Source organism: Gasterosteus aculeatus, chromosome 15 (assembly GCF_964276395.1).
Source record: "Gasterosteus aculeatus chromosome 15, fGasAcu3.hap1.1, whole genome shotgun sequence".
Taxonomy (NCBI): domain Eukaryota; kingdom Metazoa; phylum Chordata; class Actinopteri; order Perciformes; family Gasterosteidae; genus Gasterosteus; species Gasterosteus aculeatus.
The window spans coordinates 6,964,768-6,982,552 of NC_135703.1; the positions used below are offsets into that span (position 1 = coordinate 6,964,768).

The 17,785-nt window shown below is 44.5% G+C and overlaps 1 protein-coding gene across 1 annotated transcript; it reads left to right on the forward strand.

The window, feature by feature from the left end:
• The first annotated feature begins 139 nt into the window (after positions 1–139).
• Positions 140–15,818, forward strand: prkcha (protein kinase C, eta, a). Its single transcript, XM_078089934.1, has 14 exons — positions 140–1,127; positions 4,865–4,928; positions 6,042–6,198; positions 6,295–6,329; positions 6,411–6,493; positions 7,081–7,210; positions 7,295–7,428; positions 7,511–7,636; positions 7,746–7,919; positions 9,260–9,414; positions 11,534–11,672; positions 12,195–12,383; positions 14,962–15,108; positions 15,231–15,818. Exons 1-14 carry the CDS (start codon positions 777–779, stop codon positions 15,378–15,380), a joined length of 2,034 nt encoding a protein of 677 aa, XP_077946060.1. The 5' UTR covers positions 140–776; the 3' UTR covers positions 15,381–15,818.
• The last annotated feature ends 1,967 nt before the right edge of the window (positions 15,819–17,785 follow it).

Here is a 17,785-nt window from a genome sequence, read left to right on the forward strand (position 1 = left end):
AACTTGACTTCAGGGGTTTATTTTCCACTAACAACTAGAATTTTCCAATGATCCCATAAATCGTTTGGTCAATTAAATGTTAGGGGGAGAGAAAAAAAAAGGAAAAGTGTCCATTACGTTTCCGCAGTACAAGACACTTGTTTTTGAGGCCAGAAAGCGACGCGTCCACTCAACACGTGACAAAAGGAAAAGCTCACGTGATTGATTGATGACGTCGGAACAAATCCACGGCATTCCATAAAACACGGGACACCATGTTGGTGCTGCTGTTCAAAGAGGCCCAGGCCAAGAAGTCATGCAGTTTACCGCAACAGCCGCGGCGAGGCGCCGCGCACTCGATCCCACGCGGCAGCGCGCGCGCAGTGACGCACGGCGGTCAGCGTAGTTCCGAACACGGCTCCCTCAGAGACAGAACTACAAATCCAACCACGTGACGTGGCGAACCCACGGCGTGACAGGTTGTGCGCGCGCGTGTGCGCGCTCCGTGGCAAGTTTCTGCGGAACTTGCGCCTCCACTGCATGTGTGTGTGCGCGCGTGGCCGTGCGCGCGTTGTGGCTTCCTCACTGAAACTTCACGCAGCAGGTTCACGGCGCGTTACCGGGTGACATGAGCGCTGTACACGCAGGGTCGCGGTGGACATCTAATCCTAGGAATGCGTGGATCCGTGTTTCTGGATCCGTAAAGAAGGCGTAAAGTTTTTGGGTTTTTTTCTGCATGGTTACGTAGAATTATTGAATTCGCTTTTTAATTCTTTTTAAACTATCGTGATTAAAAAATGAGGTTCAACGGTTACCTGAAGCTCCGGATCGGCGAGGCGGTGGGACTCAAACCCACCACCTTCTCCCTGCGCCACTCCGTCATCTTCAACAAAGCGCCCGCGACCATGGACCCCTACATCATGGTGAAGGTGGACGACCTGAAGATCGGACAGACCCTCACCAAACAGAAGACCAACACGCCGACGTTCAACGAGGAGTTCTGCCTCAACGTGACCGACGGGAAGCAGATCGAGATGGCGGTTTTCCACGACACCCCGATCGGGTACGATGACTTTGTTGCCAACTGCATCGTTCCGTTTGAGAGCCTCATGGAGACCTCCAACACCGGAGAGACGTTCGATGGATGGGTGAGTAAGACTGTGAACATTTAAAAACAATAGATTTATTTCATTGCCCAATTGATTAACCTGTGGTGGTCCCCAATGACCCATCCACCCCCCCCCCCCCCCCCAGTCATGCCCACACATTAAGAACATTTTATACCTCCATGTATTTATTGTATGGACTTCTTTTATAATAATTATGCAGGACAAGCTTTTTTATTTTTGCTTTCATGCGTGCACTTTAATTTAAATCTGCTTGCAGAGCTTTTAACCGTAAATTTACACCGGATTGCTGCTTTTCCTTCAGTAATCTTTCCACCTGCCTTAAACTAGATCTAGATGTATTTCCATGTTTCGTTTGAGCGAGTCATTTCTAGTACAGGGAACTATTGTCTCAAAATAGTATTTCCCCATTTACCTTCTTGCATAGAGCTTGAATATTTTTTAAATGTAGCTCGGTAGTCGGGCTGCAAGGGTCAGTCTGAAAACTAAGCATGTAACATCACAGGTTTCTCTCCTACACAAGGATATTGTAGGTTTGCTGATGCTTTCATACACGCTAAAAATGAGTTAAGGGAAAGTTAAGGAAACAAAAGAACAAACAGGATTTCTCCCAGGGCGATGTTTACTAGACGTCTAGGTGAAACATTGCCAGTTTTTCTGTCTGATGTGTAACACCTTCACATACTCACATTGGCATGTGTCAGTCCGGGCACTACACAACGCATGGGGTCTAAAAAGTCCCCCCCCCGTCATTGGGCAGTATGGCCTGAAACCACACACACCCCACCGCTAAGGCGAGCTGCTAATTCCCCTTAAAGACTGTCACACCGCCGTGGAGACACACATCGCCTGACAGCCGAGGCTGCACAGCATTTCGCCTGTGATACTTTTTTTTTTTTAACATCATTTCTATTGCTCACTAGACCGAACGAAATGGACCTCACCCACGCGCTGGTTAAATGCCTTGAGTAGAAACAAGTTATACTGTCATTCTCTTCCAAACACAAACATAACATTGGCTCTTAAGAGGAGTTTCCCTCCTCTTGCTTATCTCCATCGTCTAGGACTCCAGGGCACTGCAGGTGCTGGCGAATGTAACCCGAGCCGGTTGCAGCCTCGGTCGGTATCGACCGCCTTTAACACTCTCGAGGCATGCAGAATTTTCTCCCACCTACAGACATGTTCTCATCAGACTACACAGCTTTTTTTTTTATTGAGCATGTGTTTTTTGGTTTGGAACCACTTGTGAACTCTGTATTCCAGAAGTGAACCAATAAAGGCGCCAAAGGGAACCTTGCTGTAACTGTAATGTACAGACAAAAACTAAGCTTGCACAACATTGTGCATCAAAGAACTGCTTCTACACAAGTCAATATGTACAATAATTAGTAGCATTCCTAAAATGAGTACAATTCATTTAGGAAATGTAAATAACCACCGCCAGGCCTCACTGACCATCCAGACACTTTGAGTACCCAACTTCAACAAGCACGTCAACAAACCAGCAAGTAAGGTGCACTTAAGAGCATTCAGGCTGTGAGACGCTTTGAAACGTATTAAACGGGGCAACAAAACAAGTACAAAAGAGATTATTTTTAAAGTAACTCATGTACAAATATAAGCAAATTGGTATAAACAGGATGCACAATAGTTATGATATCGGCTTCTGTGTGTATAAATGATGAGAAATGCATATAGTAATGTGACAAAGGTTAGTATTGATGTTTGTTCGATCACGATGAAAAGCCAAATCAATTATATATGAATATTATTTTGAGGGTGGGGGGGGATTATTATTAATAATAGTTATTCACTTCATTATTATTCATCTTACTTGTGAATTGTTCTTACATAATTTGCTATGTCAATTTTCTGCAATGTGTGCAGTAAAGAGAATACTGAAAAAAAGATGTCTCATATATATATATATATATATATATATATATATATATATATATATGAGACAGCCTTTTGCAGACATCTTCACCACGACCCTCCAAAACATTGAGGGGAAGTGGTGTGAAAGCGGAGCCGGGCTCGTTGGTTACTCGATGAAGTATTTCATTCTCACTCTGAGGCGCGAGCTTGAAGTTGTTTATCGGTCACATCTGAACTGTGAAGGGTTTGTTTCACACGTGTGGCAGCAGAGGCCGAGGCACAGGCCTCCACACGCCCACGCCGCTGTTTATCACAGCGTTCCCACCTCCTGAGCGCCGCTCGAGGGCTCACGGTGAGAATACTCGATGCCCCCCCTCCCTCCTCCTGTGCACACCGTCCAGTTTGAGGCACTTAAACCTTTTTGTTACTCGTCTCCTTATTTTAACTTCCCTTAATGTCAGAACTGGCATCATGCATTTGAGACATCCACCGTATGACATTTGGACTCGCAGGGCAAGTTTCCTCTGCCTCCCACTCGTTGACACTACGTCTTGGCCTTGTTTCTTTAGAGCTATTTCATTTCACAGTACAGTGTGTTGTCAATCATTGGGTTTTGCGTTCATGTGGCGTCAGCCTCGAAGCAAGTCCCCCTTTGATGCACTGAAACGGAAAGTTGGTTACAAATGGCCCCTCTAGCAAAGTGTACTTCTTGCACAACTAGAACATTCCCCATCCTCTTTTATTTTGTCAAGCAGCGTTTAGTGTTCTGCTTTTAATTGACCACATAATGCTGCCTCACCTAAATCTATTTTAGATGTGCTAAAACAGTACGGCCATTTATGGTCGTAGCGCAATACTCATCTTCCCGGATGTAGATTTAAAAAGTTGACAAAAATGAATGTAGGGGATGGGCGACAAACTTCAGTCTTCTTTCTGTGCTAAAATAAACTCTAGTCAGGGGAAAAACCACTAGCCAATTTGAGGTTTTGACAACAGCCAATAACTCTTTGTATGTACAGATAATACTTGAGGATTGCCTTGATCTTTTATTTTTGAACTGTCCTTAAATCCTTTTGTTTTACCGGCAGAGAGAGACTTTTCAGGAACGCATTGCAGCTCTTTAGCTCCTTCCTAGAGCTTAACGCGTAAGCAGAGGGGAAAAGATCCAAGACAGCTCGCACAGAACAAATCTTCAGTCTTCGCAATTCATACTTGCTGTCTAGACAGTAAATTAAGAGACAGGATATGAGCAGGTAACCATAAACCCAATAGTGGGAGACATACAAGTTTTGCATCAAATGGGCCTCAGTTTACACATAATGATTCACGGTTTTGTGGGCAGAAATTATTTTCCAAGCGGGGGTGTATGTGTATAAATAGAACAGATTTTTATTTTGGTGTAAAGTTTCCAGTGGGCGCCGCAGGAAGTAACCCCTTTCCGTCTGCCCGTCGCTGTTCAGCCCCAAGAAGACCTTTTTTCTGCGTGTAGGTTATTTTTTTTTTATGTGAGCTCGGATGTCTGTCATCGCTCCCAGCTGAGCATCGAGTCACTACAACCTCTGCAACGAGCCCAACCTGCCAGACCGGCTTGCTCGTCTCGCCGACGCGTTGCCCGAATTCCTCCAAAATGACGCGCACCCTGAAGAATGCCAAAAATATGCAGCTACGCCACTTCCTTCCCGCTAGGTAGAGATGTCGCATGCCGCCACCCGGCCTGTTTTAATCCAATTATTCTAACTGAACCACAGATGGACCCTAGTTTCATCATTTGAAACGCATTCCGTGTGCCATGTCTCGGATGTTCTTATGGTTCTTATGTAGTGGACTTCTGCTTTGCTATTTGCGTGTGCAGAAATGTAATTGTGAGTTTGTGCCTGCAGATGGACTTGGAGCCTGAGGGCAAGGTGTACGTTCACATTACACTCAATGGATCCTTCACTGATGGTAAGGCTTCTGTTTCAGGTGAAATGAAGCCCAGTGTTTCTCCCCCTGCAGGAAAGTTCTCTCACTTTTTCACACACAACCCTTTTGTAAAAACTCAGTTTGTCACCGTCTTATTTATTTCGTCTGTGGGGCGCCGCCGACTAGTGATCACTGGTGAGCCATTGTTTAGCCAGAGTGAAACCGACTGTGACTGCTTATTACATACGCTATGACAGTGGGTGTGTGTGTTTTTGTGTGACTCGAGTGCTTTATTATGTGTCCGGTAAGTCAAGCTAATTTAAGGAAAGTTTCCCTTCCCAGAAGTCACAGAACTTATTTAGCTTTGAGACCAAAGTAGCTGTGACTGTCTTAAGTTACACCTGCGGGAAAGTGATTTCAATTCCAAGCAGAAGTCTGTTTAGCTTGTGGATCGTTGCCCTGCGTGATGTTCCTGCTGCCATCATCACTGCCGCTCTAAACTCATGAAGCAATAATACTCAAATGACCTTCAAATGACATGCCAAATGCATTAAGGTACAACCTAAATATTGAAACATTTTCAAGGGGTTATGTCATTCCAAATTAAGCCCCTTTTAAGATCTGAAAGGCAATCGGAAAAATTGCATCTGGTGATTGGATCTAAATGGTTCCCTCTAAGAAATGTCACAGAAAAAGGTTTTCGCTAGAATAATTTTTTGTTACCATCTGTGATGCAGTTGGAGGAAAAAAGTTGCCCCTTTTGCACCTGGGTAACAGGTGGAATGTGAAATCTCAAGTAGTCCTGTGTAGGCCCTGACACATCCACTCGTGTTAAAAATGTATATATTTACATTGCAACAACACTTGACAAAAGTTGTTGTCGCCTGTTTTCTCAGATGAGAAAAATGGTCCTTTTAAAACTGCCGAGATATTTTAGAAAACCAGACTATAAAAATATATAAGCAGAACAATTTTTTCACTTGCCCGACTCGATGACGATCTTTGCACCAAAAGTACAAAAACATGGTTTTCTGCTTTCATATCATTTTAACTTGCTGGCATTCACATTGTCACGTGACACTGAAGAGAAATCCAAATATGTAATAATGGTCCATTTGTTTCAGCACAAACATTACCTCTCTTTCTGTCCGTCAGACGATGCCATAGTTAAAGAGAGGAAGAGCTTCAAGCAATTCACAAGGAAGAGACAAGGAGCCCTGAGACGGAAGATCCACCAGGTGAACGGACACAAGTTCATGTCCACTTTCCTCCGGCAGCCCACCTTCTGCTTCCACTGCAAAGAGTTCATCTGGTGAGGAAGTCGAGCTCCATCCCTGCGGCCATCACGTGACCGTGTGCGCGTATCAGTGCGTCTGATTGTGTGCCCTTCTCTGTCTTTTTTTGTTAGGGGGGTTTTTGGAAAGCAGGGTTACCAGTGCCAAGGTGAGCAGACGTCGTGCTTTTGCTCACAGTTGCTCAAATACACCAGACGTGCGCTTGACACCGAGCTGTTGTCTTCCCCAGTGTGCACCTGCGTGGTTCACAAGCGATGCCACCAGCACGTCGTCACCACGTGTCCACGCATGAAGAAGCCGGCGAAAGAACAGGTAACGACAGTTACGGCCGTCCGATTTGACACGACCCTCCTCGTGTGCGCGCAGCGCCGCTCTTTCTGTTGCAACGCGTGGATCACAGATCACCGGGTCAATAACAGAATAACCAGCGTGTCAGAGGGTTTCAGGCACACAAGTACGGCGTTGCTGTTTTACGCCTCAAGCAGTTTGTGTGTATTACAGGATGTGCAAAAAATAGTAGATCTTCTACAGCCCCCCTCCCCCTCCCACACACACACACACGCACACAGACACACACACACACACACAAAGTCTAACACCTGCAGTGATGCACAGGTTCCTGTTTCTTTGTTGAGATGGCCACTGAGCTAGAACGCTACTTTTCCACATGCTTGTTGCAGCTCTTACAGTGTATTTCTAATAATACCTCAGTGCTTTTCTTAGGTCATCTCTGTCTTACTATGTTTAGCTGATGACCACGTGTTTATTTTCCATTGGGAAATTCAAAAAGCTATGACCAGAAATAACTCTGACGAAAATGGAAACATGCAGCACATTTTTTTCAATGTTGCAACACAACATGCCATTGTTGGTTTACACTACATGTCTTCTCTCCGCAGCCCATAAACCCAGGCTTCAGCATCAACATCCCTCACATGTTCAACGTCCACAACTTCAAGTCCCCCACCTTCTGTGACCACTGTGGCTCCCTGCTGTGGGGAATTGTCAAACAGGGGCTGCATTGTAAAAGTAAGACTGGGGTCAACACTCAAAATCCAATCTCGAATGTCCTACCTTGTCTATTATTGAGTGTTTCTCTCTCTCTCTTTTTAGTCTGTAAAATGAATGTTCACATCCGCTGCAAAGGCAACGTGGCTCCAAGCTGTGGGGTCAACAGCGTGGAGCTGGCCAGTAAGCTGTCAGAGATGGGTTTGCAGGCTGGAGGACTCTCTAAACGCAATTCAGTGGTAAAAAGGCCGAGTCCGCTCTGTTCGTTCTACTTGAAGGTGGCTTCACACAGTGTTTTATGAGCGGTGTTTGATGCGGCAGGCCCAGAGTCAGATGAGAGCGCCCACTGAGAGGAGGGAGAGTACGGAGAGTCAGCAGCAGACTCCTCGACTGGGCATCTCGGACTTCACGTTCCTTCAGGTCCTTGGCAAGGGCAGTTTTGGCAAGGTGGGAATGACGTCATGGCGAATGTCTTCAGTGATGCAGAGCCAAATGAACCACCAGGGTGCCGGCAGAGGTAAAAGCTCACCCATCCTTGTCTATGTTGCATCTACAGGTGATGCTGGCGAGACTAAACATCAAAGATCAGGTTTTTGCGGTCAAGGTGTTGAAGAAGGACATAATTCTGCAGGACGATGACGTGGAGTGCACCATGACTGAGAAGAGGGTGCTGTCGCTGGCTTGCTGTCACCCCTACCTCACACAGCTGTTCTGCTGCTTCCAGACGCCGGTCAGTACGGGGGCATTTGTTTAACAATAATCAATCTGAGCCTTTTTCAAATCAACAGAGGTAATGTTCTCATCTCAGATCAAATACCATCTGCTCTGCTTCGCTAAGAAATGCAACTTTGCAGTTACAATATTTTTTTAAATTTTCTTTCAGGTTCTTTGTTCGTGGTTAACTTGCACACAAGCAATTTGAATCTAATTTGAATCCAATTTAAATACCTCATGGTCCAGTTGTTGTTTGTATCGCACTTTTCTTCTATTATATATATATATATATATATATATGAAACTGTATGTTATCCATTTACAGTACCATGTTTTTACATATCATATAAGTCATATATCATGAATTACTCCCCACACTATCATCAGATCCACTAAACTGTACCCGGGCTGTCGTAAAGCTGTCGGACACGACGCGCTGCACGCGGCGGCGTTATTAGGACGCGGCCGTGTAATGCGTCATTTGGTCAGCAGGCAGCAGCAGTTTCCCGTTGCTGTTGCTCGAGGAGGCCTCGCTCCTCCTCACAGCAGGAAGGACGCTCCTAATCTGCTCTCATTGTTTGCATCGCCTCTGTCCTACTTCAACCCGAGATCAAAATAGAGCAGCTCACACTGAAATGACTCAGTCAAATCCCCGCTCGACCTTCGCCGTAAGTGGTGACATTTTGTGATGACATTGCCAAAATAAGAAGTTTTACTCGTGAATTAAAGTTTGTCTCGCATTGCCAGACGTCCTGCTCATAAGTTGACAGCGGTTTGGAGAAAGTCTTGCAAAAGACATAAGTGCATAATGGTACTTTAATGCTCGAGTAGAATTATCTAGTTTAATCTAAAGTCAACTTAACAGTCAACCAGTTTTTTGAGACAAGATGTTACTTGTTCTATTTATCACCCAAATGTCAGTGTCTCTAATATTTTTCCGATTATACAACTCGACAAGACTCAATGGCGAGGAACAACCGAGAACCGATTCAAGTGTGGATTTGAACATTCCCCACATCCACAGAGCAGTTAAACGGAGTGGCTGAATGTCAGGAAGCAGATCTGTGCATCACCTCCGGTGCTCATTTCCCCCCCAAGCTCTCATTTTTAAGATTACTTATCGACCTCAGCCTGTAATGAGAGAGGAAGATTGATGGGTTGGATCAGTATTTCTTTTGCCCCATTGACTTTTAACATCAATTTGTTGCAAAGGAATCCATTAAAGCCGACATGTGGAATTCATGAGAGGCACAAATGTATCATCTTTGAAGGCATTACCAATGTCATGGGTTCTTGAACTGGATAATAGCAGGGAGGCCAGTGTGCACATCTCATTTCTAACACTTTCTTTTTCAGGACCGTCTCTTCTTTGTGATGGAGTTTGTGAACGGTGGCGATCTCATGTTCCACATCCAGAAGTCCAGGAAGTTTGAGGAGCCCCGAGCTTGTTTCTACACGGCAGAGATCACCTCCGCCCTCATATTCCTGCACAACAAAGGCATCGTCTACAGGTCTGAGAAACTGCGTTTGCTGAATCCCTTAAAAAGATCCCTTATACTAAAAGATTGCGCAGCCTTCTAACCCATCATCATATCATATCAATTTGGGTTTGTGACTACATATTTAAAACAGAAAAACCCAAGCGGTGTGAAAAAGATGTGAACATTTATCAGTGACAGTCGGGCTAAATATGCATTATGGACTTTTTAGTATCCAGTATTTTTGGATCTTGATCCATATTAAGGACTTAATTCAGGATAATGTGTCTTGTCCTTTGTTGCATTAACATTCTCAAGTTCTGTAATCTGATTTTGGTAATTTATCAATGTACGGGTGAAATACTAAATATCAATATTCCTCGATTATATTTATTTTATTTTTTTTATCCATCGTGCATGGTGCATGTTAACTCACAAGGCTCATGCACTATAATATCAAGCACAGTGGAAAAACAAATTCAACAATATATCTTCACACTAAAATCTTTTTTTTGTTAGTGAAATGCACTTTCATAATATATTTATAGTGTTTTTATTTCCTTTTAAGCCGTCCGCGCTGGTGTAATAGGAGCACGTTCTTGTACTTTCAGGCAGTCGCATGTTGACAAGAAAGGTGGCACCATGTGAGCTAAATCCTGAGTTATATTTAGTGCTCCAAGTGTTAAGTGTCGTCCTGCACCACATAGCATGACTCCATCTAAAGAAGCCACGCACAGTTTGCATGTTACATCTACAACACGCTAAAGAACAGCTTAAACATCAGAGCACAGCTTCTGCTGCCTCCTTAAAATAAGACTTCCCAGTCACCGCGCTGTGTAGTTTAAAGAGGTTGATTTAAAAATCCTGTGGATATTCATGACATATTGTTGACTCTGGTAAAACCTTAAGTTCATGTGTATTTCAATAGGTTTCAGAAGGTCTTAAAACCCCCCCAAAAAAAACACTGTGCGTCATAGTGTTTGTCAGAACTTCCCTTTCTCTTCTGGAAATGTGGCGATTGGTGCAACTCTTTCTCTTACCCACGTAGTTGTCCTCGCATTGGGATAAAGTTCAGTCCCTGTGTGTTAGTGAATGTAACTGTAAATGTTATGACTGAGGATACCGTTATGTGGGACTGACCCACTTTCTATAGAAAGTGGGTCAAAGTTGAATCCGGTTTGTTTTTCCAGTGCGTGTCTGAGCTCAACGGCTCATACTTCACAGAAACCCACTTAAACAAAAAACAATTCACTGTCCTCAACGCTTTGGTGATTTATTTTGTATTCCGTGGTCTCTTGGTGTTTAGTTTAGTGAGTTCCTCCTTTGGCCTGTTCATGAGGCGGCGAGGGACCTTCACCGTGAACATCTGAGTCACCGTTACACAACCGGCTTAAAGAAGAGTAAACCAGATTAATCCAAACAAACCAGTGTTGCTCGACCAGCAGGCTGCCTGTTTCTTTTCATTCAAATGTCACCGTCACTGTTTGAGGAAATGCTTCTTTTTTACATTTCTTAGCTGAGCAATAATTCATTCTGCCGGTGATGAAATAATCTTTTTTTTTTTGTTGCTTTTAAGTTAATCTCCCAAATGTCGTCTTCAGCATCAGCCTGCACTATAACATTGAATCTCTTATCCAGTTTCAGACAATGTCTATAAAGGGACTTTGGTCTTGAATTGGGTCACATGATCGCAGATTAGAGTTTAACTGTCAGGTTTAATCTCACTGTCAGACGACAAAACAGCAGCTCTTATTAATGCGGAGGAATTTGGGCTTCCTTCTTTTGTTATGGAGACATTAACAGAATAAAATACTTATAAATGATATTACAATACATTTTATTTTCAATTAATATTGTCATACGATAATATCTCAACCTGTGACTGAGCTGCGCGGTAGAGCACAGCCACCGCTGGCTCTGCTTGTCCACGTGGATGCGAATGGGCTCACGGTGTGTCCATGTATGAACGTTTCTTAGAGTAAATAGATGTTCCAAATTGCAAAATAATACCACTGCATCTTGTATGTATTTACTCACAGTGCATCTGAAACAACACCAACAAGGTGCGATGTGCACGGAGCACAAACCTCTTTGGAACAGTTTCCAAATCAAATGTCTAATTTCCTTTTTACTTTCTGTGTTCGTGAATCAGGGATCTAAAGTTGGACAATGTTCTTCTTGACAAAGACGGCCACTGTAAGTTGGCAGACTTCGGCATGTGCAAAGAGGGCATTTTTGACGGCATAACAACAGGAACTTTCTGTGGGACCCCGGATTACATCGCCCCTGAAGTAAGTTTCTGCACGCTGAACACCCATTACTAACTAATATAGTATCACCTGACTTCCCATGAGACCCATAACTACTGCTAAGGACGGGTTTGTGGATCCTTTACCCACCACACCTGTGAATACGGTTTACATTTCCATGTTTCTTATAAATTTCAGTTTGAATATAATTTAGAATTGAGCAAAGCACACATTCGAGCACCTTCAGTTTATATGTTGCAGTTCCAAGTGCCATCCCTCCCCCCCCCCGTTCACACCACCTCACAATAAACCAACACTGCGGTCACTGCCTGTAACACTCTGACTTACTGGAAGTCGGCGTAGCTGTGAGGTCGGCTTATGAAAAGCTGTGTGAATCGACGATTCGCCACATTTTACAGACGTGCTTTGTTTTCATAATGAGAAATTACATTTTTACGTGATTTTTTGCAATTCATGAAAGGCTCATTCGTTGTCCTCAAGTCTCAAGCCTCTGCTCCCTGTGCATCAGCTGACTTTGATGATTTGCTGTGATGTTTCCCACAGATCCTGCAGGAGATGCTGTACGGGCCCTCCGTTGATTGGTGGGCTCTCGGGGTGCTCCTGTATGAGATGCTGTCGGGACACGCCCCCTTTGAGGCCGAAAATGAAGATGACCTCTTTGAATCCATCCTCAACGAAGACATTGTTTATGCGTCTTGGCTCAGTGCCGAGGCAGTGAATATACTCAAAGCTGTAAGTCTGCATCTTTATAAAATGGTTCAGCAACTTGTAGGAGTTAAATGATGGACGGAAGTCCATCTGTAGTTTTTGTCATTTGGCAGACATCCACGCTCCCTTAGCTGGCCACGCTGTGGCTTTTTCCACGGTGGACAAATGCAGGATATGTTTACAAAGCTTTTTTGAAACTGAAATACTGATAGAAGAAATCACTTGCCCACAACATTATGGAGCGAAAAAAAAAAAAAGGACCAAATCCCCGACCGTGTGACTTGAGCCGTGTGATAAATTAAGACCCCAAAGGTTGGAACAGGCTCGACATCTCAAGGTTTATTATTTCTTGTCCTTCAGACTCTGTGACCGCAGAGTGACGATGGAGCTCTGCCGGACAGACGTTTGGCCCGGGTCTCTTGCATAACTATATTAAGGCATGGTCCCGTGCCCAGCCGCTGCACACAAGCTATAAATACGACGACCCCCCTCCACTCCACCCCCCGCCCCGTCTTTGCACCCAGTTCTCCATCTCTTACCCTTTCGGTCACTACGATGCTCTTCAGGAAGCATCGGGCCGACCCCCCCCCCCGGTGATCTGTGTCACTGCCGCCTCTGTCGAATGGCCAAAGACGTTTGTTGGCGTGAGCGGATTTGGACGCTGTTGCACTATTATTTATGTTGATTGATCCGTTGCGGCTTTTCACAAAGTTCAGATTAATGTGTGGACAATAATGACCCTGGTGGTTTACAAACGGGCAGATGTTGAATATGAGATGAAGCTATGAGGTAGGTCTGAAACAAATAATTACATTCATTGGAGATTTTAATTGTCTCAAAACAGTATAAAATGTTCAATTCAAAAGAGGGGGGGGGGGGGTTCTCACATTGCATTTTTATCCCATTAATCACTCCAAACCCTGAAGAAGTTCAATTTTAAATGGATTGTATTATGCCCCCTCAACACAGAAGTTGGAATTAGCAAATAACTTATATTTTTTTCTAGACGAATTAAATGATTAATCAAACTGTTCATTAAATTATAAACCTTCTGCGCTGGTTTCAGCATTTCTCGCTGATGGTGTAGTGGAGAATGTGTGGCTCTTTATGTGGCAATGCTGACACGGCAAGTCTGGTGCAGAGGATGGCACGGCTGACGTGCAGCCACGGAAAATTCCGTGCAATGCATTTTCTTACATTTTGCGGTCTGAAACCTCCTCCCAGACTGAGTGTATCCTAGCAAAGTACCCCGGCACTATGAGCGCTATCAAGAGGAAAGTCTGAAGCCTACTCTCAAATGTGTTGTGTGTATGTGTGTGTGTTTGTCCCCCGGAGATGTCTTCATGGGAGCAGCTGTGTGTTTGCGAAAACAAGGACTAACCTATGTAAAGCTGTAGCCGCTTTAATTTCAACCCCCCCTCATCTCCTTATCTCTCCTTTTGGAACAATCCTCTTCATCTGCATTTACGTCTCTCTAATTGGCTTTGTCTATTCGTCTTTGGATTTACTTTTTCCACTTGTCACCGGTAGTTAATAGTGTCTTGAAACTAACGTAGTAAGACCTATTAATCTGAACCGCTGACCCGTCAGTTTGTTGTTGCATCCCAGTCTAAATGTCACCGTGAGCCCGGAGGTGTGCACAGACTCACTTTACAAAACACATTTCTGTTTTTACTTTCATTCCACAGGAGGTCTAAAACAAAGTACTTCAATTCTGAGCATGTTTCTAGTTTGCACCTCTTTCTCTGGACCCACAGCTACTTTGTTTGCAGACAAATACAACGCTGTTTGTGTCTTTCTTCTTTTCATGCCTAAAAACAACACCGGGAATTTGGGAAACCTTTTTTGCGCTTGAACCCGGCCGAACTCTGAACTCTCTTCAATTGAAGCATTGTGAGAGATACAAGCGGGGTGTGTTTGCTTTGTGTGAGTTGGGAGGCGCGGATTGCTGACAAACGCACCTGGCTGGAGTCCAGCTTGGCGTCACTCCCAAAGAAATCTGGTCCGATCTAGTTGAATAGCATGTGTCATGATGATTAATCCCTCCGCTGTCTACAGATCGGGAATTGTGATTCGCGGAAATTCCCCTGATTGCGAGCTCGTTCATGCTACCTTGTTGCTTTTGCTATCATCTGTGTGCATCTTCTCTTTGAGAACAGATTTAATCTCTTATTCAATCGCTCCGGCGGCACGGCGGCGTGGTGGTTAGCACTGTTGCCTCTCAGCAATAAGGTCCTGGGTTCGATTCCGCCCAGGGGCCTTTCTGTGTGGAGTCTGCATGTTCTCCCCGTGTCTGCGTGGGTTCTCTCCGGGTTCTCCGGCTTCCTCCCACAGTCCAAAGACATGCTCTGGGGATAAGGTTATTTGGGGACTCTAAATTGCCCGTAGATGTGTGAATGTGAGTGTGAATGGTTGTATGTCTCTGTGTTGCCCTGCGATTGGCTGGCGACCAATCCAGGATGTACCCTGTCTATCGCCCGAAGTTGGCTGGGATGGACTCCAGCCCCCCCGCGACCCTGTGTGCAGGATAAGCGCTTTGACAATGGATGGATGGATGGATTCAATCGCTCCGTATTCATCCGGCATTTTTGTGTTTTCACAGCTCCTGACCAAAAACCCCGCCCGGCGTCTGGGCTGTGTGGCCTCAGGGGTTGGCGAGGACGCCGTGACCAGCCACGCCTTCTTCGCCGACATTGATTGGGAGAAGCTGAATCGCAGGGAAATGGAGCCACCTTTCAAGCCCAGGATCGTAAGTGGAATGAATAACTTGATGTGTGTGAGAATGATAATGAAGACATTGAGCATTGTGTGACCCAGCTGTGTTTTTCTGCTAAAATCTTAATTATTATTATTTTTTGTATCATTCTCCAGAAAACAGCAGAAGACGTCAACAACTTTGACCCAGATTTTACTCAGGAAGCGCCCACCCTCACGCCCATCGACGAACCGCTGATCCCCTCCATCAACCAGGAAGAGTTCCGTAACTTCTCCTACACGTCGCCTGAGCTGCTGGAGAGATGAGGGTCTCCTCGCGGACCCTCTCACTCGTCTCTGTGTCTGTGGCTTCTTCTAAGACTGTTCCCAGCGGCAGTACGATGCTGTCACATTCCCCGGAGACACGGAGGTGCAAATTGCCAAGGAGTCCGTCAAACACAAGCTTGACAACCGCTGAGTCTGTCCCTTATGAACTCTTAAGCATTCCTGTGGACCCCCAAAAGAGGGGAATGTGATCACATTTCAAAAGTGACTTTTAGTTTTGCGGTTGGGACTCATTCATCCGAGCGTCTGTGTATTTGACATGTGGCGTATTGTAACCGTGTAAGCTCTACAACCTCAGAATTGTTTTGTACATTTTTGTCTGAATTTGCCTCGCCTCAAATGGAGAAAAAAAATAGTTTGTTTTTTACGTTTGTCTAGAGAATGGAATAAATAACGAGCCAGCCGGCCAGAAGAAGTCAAGCTCCCACTCAAAACCTGAGAAGAACTGAGCGAGCAAATGAAATAGTTATTCAGTGATGTGACCGTGTGCTGGAGAGAAACCAGTGCTCAGCGACCCGCACGCAGGGGCTAGATGACATTTAAAACAATCACACGGATGGTTTATCTAAATGGCTGCAGGCAGTGTGGGATAATCGATGGTGTTTATAGGTCAAACTCCGTTAGAAAAACGTCTCAATAATTCTCTTGAATGAAGTCGGAAGAAGTGAAGGATCGGTGGTGATTCACGCTGAATCAGGGCCAAAACTTTTGAGATTACGCCACACGCTTACGCTGTTACCAGTATGGTGTTGGTCAATTGCCATCTACAGAAGACGCGCATGTGGCGGTTTTGCAAGTGCAAACAGCTATTAAACAGTCTTCTGCGCACACACACACACACACACACACACACACTTTCTCTTTGTTCCTCTCAACAAACAGAGCCATCGAATGCTCACACAGGCCTTTTCATACTTTAAAATCCCATAAAGATTTTTGAGTGCACTGGCTGCTGGCCACCCTCACTGTGAGAATATATTAATTAGGGGTGTTTAGGGAGACGGACCGAGAGGAAACATTAAAGTTGTGACCCTCCAGTACAGTAACTTTGGCCTCATTTTGGTGGAGGCCTTCAACAGTTAATTTCTTCTCTTTGCAAACCTGTAGAGACTAAACAGGAAACCACACAGCGTCGTTGCTGCCGGCGCCCATTGAAACAGGAAGACACAATAATTATGTTTTTTCGGGGGCTCTTTAAGAAGCGAGAATATCATACCGTATTTGCTATTGCTGGCAACAATGAGGGGGGAAAAAGACACTTCAAAAGGTATATTGTGATCCCCGTGATGACCGTTAAAGCGGAGATGAATTCTTCCTGTTAGTTTCAAGGAGGAAGTCTTCAGGCTCCACATCTGTTTGTCTCTTCAACCCGTATCCTGTCGCAGGCCGTGTGACTAGACGCTGTAAATGTGTGGCTACAAATACATATGTGAAGAATCTGAAACTAAAAGCAGTGCTTTTACTGCTTTTGCTAATTTGCAAAAACAAAATTAAAAGAACTACTAATAATGCAACTTCACATTCCATCTCGTTCCTGTTAAACTACAATGTTTAACTTTTAAAAGTGCATTTAATAGCATCCTAACTAATCTACTGAGTGAGTTCTATACAAATATTGACACATTAGATCAAATGACTTTAGGTTTTTGTTTTTTCCGTGAGCCCGTTCGGCAGCTTTCCTCTGAAAAGTAATGTCTGAATGAGACGGAAGATGGAGGAGCCTTGTCTCAGCTTCCATTACTGAGACTCATGGATGGCTCCCGGCGGTGCCTCTTCTCTGCTTGATTGAGTCAGCTTAACGCTCCTGTCCAGGCTGTTGGATTGTTACAAAGACTTCGACGTCACCAGTGATTCCCTGTTAAAAATATTGAGCTTAATCTTAAGAGATGTTACAAATATAATAATCTCACCCCCTTTGTTACGTGGTGAAATTTTTACCTTTCCAGACTGACTAATAGTGTAGAAAAAGTAAAAACAAAATGATTTGATGCAACACACACTCGGTCATTGCCGATGAAGCGCTGCTACTTTAGTGTGAAAACCGCATGAATCCTTGTATGATTTTCACGGATTTTGTTATTCGCACAGTTTATAGGCCTAGAAACTAAATTCCCACGGTATACGTTGGGAAAATTCAAAAATGGTCTGTGACCACATGAACATGGTGTTCCTGTGATAAACGGATCAGTTTCTATATTTCCATCAATTCAGGATCAGGACAGTTTCCCAGGAGCTCATGTAAAGTTTATTCGTTCAGGTGAAAACAACGTCTTCTCCGGCATCTCCTCCTCCTCCAATCATGGATGTCAATGCTATCCCTCCCTTTGGTGTAAAGGTGACCAGATGAGAGCTGACCAACCCCCCCGCCACCCCCTCTCCTCAGGAGG